This window comes from Oncorhynchus nerka, unplaced genomic scaffold, assembly GCF_034236695.1.
Source record: "Oncorhynchus nerka isolate Pitt River unplaced genomic scaffold, Oner_Uvic_2.0 unplaced_scaffold_475, whole genome shotgun sequence".
NCBI classification, from domain to species: Eukaryota; Metazoa; Chordata; class Actinopteri; order Salmoniformes; family Salmonidae; genus Oncorhynchus; species Oncorhynchus nerka.
The window spans coordinates 512,267-519,661 of record NW_027040486.1 but is presented as its reverse complement, the minus strand read 5'-3'; the positions used below and the strand labels follow the sequence as shown (position 1 = coordinate 519,661).

The window sequence follows — 7,395 nt, the reverse complement described above, 5'->3', positions numbered from 1 at the left end:
TCTCTCTCTGTGTGTGTCTCTCTCTCTCTGTGTCTCTCTGTGTCTCTCTCTGTGTGTCTCTCTGTGTCTCTCTGTGTGTCTGTGTGTGTCTCTCTCTGTGTCTCTCTGTGTGTGTCTCTCTCTGTGTGTGTCTCTCTCTCTCTCTCTGTGTGTGTCTCTCTCTCTCTGTGTCTCTCTCTGTGTCTCTCTGTGTGTCTCTCTGTGTCTCTCTCTCTGTGTGTCTCTCTGTGTGTGTCTCTCTCTCTGTGTGTCTCTCTGTGTGTGTCTCTCTCTGTGTGTGTGTCTCTGTGTGTGTCTCTGTGTGTGTCTCTGTGTGTCTCTCTCTGTGTGTGTGTCTATGTGTGTGTCTCTATGTGTGTGTCTCTCTATGTGTGTGTCTCACTGTGTGTGTGTCTCTGTGTGTGTCTCTATGTGTGTGTGTCTCTGTGTGTGTCTCTATGTGTGTGTCTCACTGTGTGTGTGTCTCTATGTGTGTGTCTCTGTGTGTGTCTCTGTGTGTGTCTCTGTGTGTGTCTCTGTGTGTGTCTCTGTGTGTGTCTCTATGTGTGTGTCTCTCTATGTGTGTGTCTCACTGTGTGTGTGTCTCTGTGTGTGTGTGTCTCTGTGTGTCTCTCTATGTGTGTGTCTCACTGTGTGTGTGTCTCTCTATGTGTGTGTCTCTCTATGTGTGTGTCTCTATGTGTGTGTGTCTCTATGTGTGTCTCTCTATGTGTGTGTCTCTCTCTGTGTGTGTCTCTCTGTGTCTCTCTCTGTGTGTGTCTCTATGTGTGTCTCTCTCTATGTGTGTGTCTCACTGTGTGTGTGTCTCTATGTGTGTGTGTCTCTCTATGTGTGTCTCTCTATGTGTGTGTCTCTCTCTGTGTGTGTCTCTCTGTGTCTCTCTCTGTGTGTGTCTCTATGTGTCTCTCTATGTGTGTGTCTCTCTGTGTGTGTCTCTCTGTGTCTCTCTCTGTGTGTGTCTCTATGTGTCTCTCTATGTGTGTGTCTCTGTGTCTCTCTCTGTGTGTGTCTCTCTATGTGTCTCTCTATGTGTGTGTCTCTCTGTGTCTCTCTCTGTGTGTGTCTCTCTATGTGTGTGTCTCTATGTGTCTCTCTATGTGTGTGTCTCTCTGTGTCTCTCTCTGTGTGTGTCTCTCTGTGTGTGTGTGTCTCTGTGTGTGTCTCTCTATGTGTGTGTCTCTGTGTGTGTCTATGTGTGTGTCTCTATGTGTGTGTGTGTCTCTATGTGTGTGTGTCTCTGTGTGTGTGTCTCTCTATGTGTGTGTGTCTCTGTGTGTGTGTGTGTGTCTCTATGTGTGTGTCTCACTGTGTGTGTGTCTCTATGTGTGTGTCTCACTGTGTGTGTCTGTGTGTGTCTCTCTATGTGTGTGTGTCTCTCTATGTGTGTGTGTCTCTGTGTGTGTGTCTCTGTGTGTGTGTCTCTGTGTGTGCAGGTCTGGTCAGTGCGTTCCCCATGTTTGGTTCGTCCTTCTTCTACATCCAGTCCAGCAGCAACATCTCCATCCTGGCTCCCTGTGTGTTGGCTGTCAACCAGAACGGACTGCACTTCCTACACAAGGACTCACATGTACGACTAGAGCCCTGCTTCTGTCTCTGTTTGTCTCTGTGTCACCTGGATGCTACCATGACTACAGAGGCATAAATATCATACCGCCTCAAAATGCTAACCTCCCCTGTTATTGTAATGGTGAGAGGTTAGCATGTCTTGGGGGTATGATATAAAATGCTAACCTCCCCTGTTATTGTAATGGTGAGAGGTTAGCATGTCTTGGAGGTATGATATAAAATGCTAACCTCCCCTGTTATTGTAATGGTGAGAGGTTAGCATGTCTTGGAGGTATGATATAAAATGCTAACCTCCCCTGTTATTGTAATGGTGAGAGGTTAGCATGTCTTGGGGGTATGATATAAAATGCTAACCTCCCCTGTTATTGTAATGGTGAGAGGTTAGCATGTCTTGGAGGTATGCTATAAAATGCTAACCTCCCCTGTTATTGTAATGGTGAGAGGTTAGCATGTCTTGGAGGTATGATATAAAATGCTAACCTCCCCTGTTATTGTAATGGTGAGAGGTTAGCATGTCTTGGAGGTATGATATAAAATGCTAACCTCCCCTGTGATTGTAATGGTGAGAGGTTAGCATGTCCTGGGGGTATGATATAAAATGCTAACCTCCCCTGTGATTGTAATGGTGAGAGGTTAGCATGTCTTGGAGGTATGCTAACCTCCCCTGTTATTGTAATGGTGAGAGGTTAGCATGTCTTGGGGGTATGATATAAAATGCTAACCTCCCCTGTTATTGTAATGGTGAGAGGTTAGCATGTCTTGGAGGTATGCTAACCTCCCCTGTTATTGTAATGGTGAGAGGTTAGCATGTCTTGGGGTATGATATAAAATGCTAACCTCCCCTGTTATTGTAATGGTGAGAGGTTAGCATGTCTTGGAGGTATGATATAAAATGCTAACCTCCCCTGTTATTGTAATGGTGAGAGGTTAGCATGTCTTGGGGGTATGATATAAAATGCTAACCTCTTTCTCTCGCTCTCCCGCCCTCTTTCCCTCCCTCTTTCCCTCCCTCTTTCCCTCCCTCCCTCCCTCCCTGCTCCCTCCCTCCTTCTTTCTCTCTCTATCTTTCCTCTCTATATCTCTCATCTTTCTCCCTCCCTCCCTCCCTCCCTCCCTCCCTCCTGTAATAAATATTACTCCAGCTTTTATGTTTCTCTCTCAGGACTCTGTCTCCCAGCTTACCACCCAGCCATACACTAACATTGTGTGTGTGTGTGTGTGTGTGTGTGTGTTTCTCTCTCAGGACTCTGTCTCCCAGCTTACCACCCAGCCATACACTAACAGTGTGGGTGTGTGTGTGTGTATGTGTGTGTGTGTTTCTCTCTCAGGACTCTGTCTCCCAGCTTACCACCCAGCCATACACTAACAGTGTGTGTGTGTGTGTGTGTGTGTGTGTGTGTGTGTGTGTGTGTGTGTGTGTGTGTGTGTGTGTGTGTGTGTGTGTGTTTCTCTGTGTGTTTAGGAGGCCACGGCGCGTTACCCTCTGAATGAGATCCAGTCCACCAGAACCCAGAGACCAACAGGAGGCTCCAGCTCCTCCTATCCCTACGTAGACATTCTGCTGGGAGACCTGCTGACACAGCGAATCACACAGCTGCAGCTGGAACAGGTCTGTGCTGTCTGTGTTGAAACAGTGTCTGTGTTGTAACAACGTTGTCTCTGTGTCTAGGGTCTGGAGCTGTGTTGTAACAACGTTGTCTCTGTGTCTAGGGTCTGGAGCTGTGTTGAAACAACGTTGTCTCTGTGTCTAGGGTCTGGAGCTGTGTTGTAACAACGTTGTCTCTGTGTCTAGGGTCTGGAGCTGTGTTGAAACAACGTTGTCTCTGTGTTGTAACAACGTTGTCTCTGTGTCTAGGGTCTGGAGCTGTGTTGAAACAACGTTGTCTCTGTGTCTAGGGTCTGGAGCTGTGTTGAAACAACGTTGTCTCTGTGTCTAGGGTCTGGAGCTGTGTTGAAACAACGTTGTCTCTGTGTCTAGGGTCTGGAGCTGTGTTGTAACAACGTTGTCTCTGTGTCTAGGGTCTGGAGCTGTGTTGAAACAACGTTGTCTCTGTGTCTAGGGTCTGGAGCTGTGTTGAAACAACGTTGTCTCTGTGTCTAGGGTCTGGGCTGTGTTGCAGCAGCTGTGTTGAAACAACGTTGTCTCTGTGTCTAGGGTCTGGAGCTGTGTTGAAACAACGTTGTGTCTGTGTTGAAAGCGTTGTCTCTGTGTCTAGGGTCTGGAGCTGTGTTGAAACAACGTTGTCTCTGTGTCTAGGGTCTGGAGCTGTGTTGAAACAACGTTGTCTCTGTGTCTAGGGTCTGGAGCTGTGTTGAAACAACGTTGTCTCTGTGTCTAGGGTCTGGAGCTGTGTTGTAACAACGTTGTTTCTGTGTCTAGGGTCTGGAGCTGTGTTGAAACAACGTTGTCTCTGTGTCTAGGGTCTGGAGCTGTGTTGAAACAACGTTGTCTCTGTGTCTAGGGTCTGGAGCTGTGTTGAAACAACGTTGTCTCTGTGTTGGGTCTGGAGCTGTGTTGAAACAACGTTGTCTCTGTGTCTAGGGTCTGGAGCTGTGTTGAAACAACGTTGTGTCTGTGTCTAGGGTCTGGAGCTGTGTTGTAACAACGTTGTCTCTGTGTCTAGGGTCTGGAGCTGTGTTGAAACAACGTTGTCTCTGTGTCTAGGGTCTGGAGCTGTGTTGTAACAACGTTTTCTCTGTGTCTAGGGTCTGATGTGTTGAAGAACGTTGTCTCTGTGTCTAGGGTCTGGAGCTGTGTTGAAACAACGTTGTCTCTGTGTTGTAACAACGTTGTCTCTGTGTCTAGGGTCTGGAGCTGTGTTGAAACAACGTTGTCTCTGTGTTGTAACAACGTTGTCTCTGTGTCTAGGGTCTGGAGCTGTGTCGTGTCATTGCCATGCACATGGAAACCATGCTGTCTGTCCGGGAGAAGAGACTCACCCTGCCACCGAGTGAAATCACTCTGTTATAACACTGTCTGTCTGTCTGTCAACCAGCTACTCAGTCAGTCAGTCAACCAGCTACTCAGTCAGTCAACCAGCTACTCAGTCAGTCAGTCAGTCAGTCAGTCAACCAGCTACTCAGTCAGTCAGTCAGTCAGTCAGTATATGGTGGTAGTTAGTGGTAGATGGTGGTAGATGGTGGTAGTTGGTGGTAGAAGGTGGTAGATGGTGGTAGATGGTGGTAGTTAGTGGTAGATGGTGATAGTTAGTGGTAGATGGTGATAGATGGTGGTAGATGGTGGTAGTTAGTGGTAGATGGTGGTAGTTAGTGGTAGTTGGTGGTAGATGGTGATAGTTAGTGGTAGTTGGTGGTAGATGGTGGTAGATGGTGGTAGATGTGGTATTTAGTGGTAGATGGTGGTAGATGGTAGATGGTGATATGGTGGTAGTTGGTGGTAGATGGTGGTAGAAGGTGGTAGTGGTAGATGGTGGTAGTTAGTGGTAGATGGTGGTAGATGGTGGTAGATGGTGGTAGCTAGTGGTAGATGGTGGTAGAAGGTAGTAGATGAGTGGTAGTTAGTGGTAGTTAGTGGCAGATTAGGTATATGGTGGTAGTTAGTGGTAGATGGTGGTAGTTAGTAGTAGATGGTGGTAGTCCGTGGTAGATGGTGGTAGTTAAGCAGCAGATGGCAGTTAGTAGTAGATGGTGGTAGTTCGTGGTAGATGGTGGTAGTTAGTAGTAGATGGTGGTAGTTAGTAGTAGATGGTGGTAGTTAGTGGTAGATGGTGGTAGTTAGTGGTATATGGTGGTAGTTAGTGGTAGATGGTGGTAGATGGTGGTATATGGTGGTAGTTAGTGGTAGATGGTGGTAGAAGGTGGTAGATGGTGATAGTTAGTGGTAGATGCAGTTAGTGGCATATGGTGCAGTTAGTGGTAGATGGTGGTAGATGGTGGTAGTTAGTGAAGTAGATGGTGGTAGAAGGTAGTAGATGGTGGTAGTTAGTGGTAGTTAGTGGTAGATGGTGGTATATGGTGGTAGTTAGTGGTAGATGGTGGTAGTTAGTAGTAGATGGTGGTAGTTCGTGGTAGATGGTGGTAGTTAGTAGTAGATGGTGGTAGTTAGTAGTAGATGGTGGTAGTTAGTAGTAGATGGTGGTAGTTCGTGGTAGATGGTGGTAGTTAGTAGTAGATGGTGGTAGTTAGTAGTAGATGGTGGTAGTTCGTGGTAGATGGTGGTAGTTAGTAGTAGATGGTGGTAGTCAGTAGTAGTTGGTGTTAGTGGTAGATGGTGGTAGTTAGTGGTAGATGGTGGTAGTTAGTGGTAGATGGTGGTAGATGGTGGTATATGGTGGTAGTTAGTGGTAGATGGTGGTAGAAGGTGGTAGATGGTGGTAGTTAGTGGTAGATGGTGATAGTTAGTGGTAGATGGTGGTAGTTAGTGGTAGATGGTGGTAGATGGTGGTATATGGTGGTAGTTAGTGGTAGATGGTGGTAGAAGGTGGTAGATGGTGGTAGATGGTGGTAGTTAGTGGTAGATGGTGATAGTTAGTGGTAGATGGTGGTAGATGGTTGTAGATTGATCGTTCTGTCTCTACACCACACTGTCACAAGGGGGAGGAATAACTCTGATCTATCGGTAGTCTAAACTGTGGCACAGATTGACCGTCTTTTCCTAAATCAATGGAGGTGTTTTCAGTCTGATAGTCTCTCTTCTCTGGCAATAAAGTCCTGCATCAGGCGACAACAACAACACATTAGCTGGCGGTGGTTCTGGAGTTAAGAGAGAACTTGGTGAAATACAATCGGGGAATTACACTCGACATGTGGACTGACGATTTTCCAAAAGAAGGCACGGTGGGCTGTTGGTTTCTGTCCCTCTGAAAACCAGAAGTAAATCATTCTAAAAAAAAAAACTGTCTTTATTTACCACATTGTGGAAGAGTGGCAAACCCTCTGTAAGAAGGGAGGTTCTGACACACGGAGTCCACCTTTACTGAGGTGAAGAAGAGACGGGATGGGAGGTTCTGACACACGGAGTCCTCCTTTACTGAGGTGAAGAAGAGACGGGATGGAGGTTCTGACACACGGAGTCCTCCTTTACTGAGGTGAAGAAGAGACGGGATGGGAGGTTCTGACACGGAGTCCTCCTTTACTGAGGTGAAGAAGAGACGGATGGGAGGTTCTGACACACGGAGTCCTCCTTTACTGAGGTGAAGAAGAGACGGGATGGGAGGTTCTGACACACGGAGTCCTCCTTACTGAGGTGAAGAAGAGACGGATGGGAGGTTCTGACACACGGAGTCCTCCTTTACTGAGGTGAAGAAGAGACGGGATGGGAGGTTCTGACACACGGAGTCCTCCTTTACTGAGGTGAAGAAGAGACGGATGGGGAGGTTCTGACACACGGAGTCCTCCTTTACTGAGGTGAAGAAGAGACGGAAGGAGGTTCTGACACACGGAGTCCTTTGTCTTTTGAGGTGAAGAAGAGACGGGATGGGAGGTTCTTTGAGTCCTTTACTGAGGTGAAGAAGAGACGGGATGGGAGGTTCTGACACACGGAGTCCTCCTTTCACTGAGGTGAAGAAGAGACGGATGGGAGGTTCTGACACACGGAGTCCTCCTTTACTGAGGTGAAGAAGAGACGGGATGGGAGGTTCTGACACACGGATTTCCTTCTTGAGGTGAAGAAGAAATGGACCTGGTCCTAGGTTCTGACATCACGGAGTCCTCCTTTACTGAGGTGAAATGAAGAGACGGAAAGGCTCTGAACACGAGTCCTCCTTTATTAAAAGAGACTAATCTGACATACGGAGTCCTCCTTTACTGTGTTGCAGAAGAGACGGGATGAAAGAGAGTCCGGCGAGATTTTTTGTCTTATTTATTTTA

General features: G+C 47.1%; 1 protein-coding gene and 1 long non-coding RNA gene across 2 annotated transcripts in view; both read left to right on the top strand.

The window, feature by feature from the left end:
* The window catches only part of LOC135571263 (unconventional myosin-XV-like), a 93,318-nt gene extending 88,170 nt beyond the window's left edge, over window positions 1-5,148 (top strand). Inside the window, 4 exon segments of the mRNA XM_065017045.1 lie at window positions 1,434-1,567; window positions 3,029-3,175; window positions 4,436-4,899; window positions 5,110-5,148. Coding sequence (XP_064873117.1) covers window positions 1,434-1,567; window positions 3,029-3,175; window positions 4,436-4,537 — 383 coding nt within the window. The 3' untranslated portion in view covers window positions 4,538-4,899; window positions 5,110-5,148.
* Window positions 5,149-5,781: 633 nt separating this feature from the next.
* LOC135571257 (uncharacterized) lies at window positions 5,782-6,930 on the top strand. Its single transcript, XR_010463695.1, has 3 exons — window positions 5,782-6,637; window positions 6,689-6,742; window positions 6,795-6,930. It is a non-coding gene; the product is annotated as an uncharacterized LOC135571257 (long non-coding RNA).
* The last annotated feature ends 465 nt before the right edge of the window (window positions 6,931-7,395 follow it).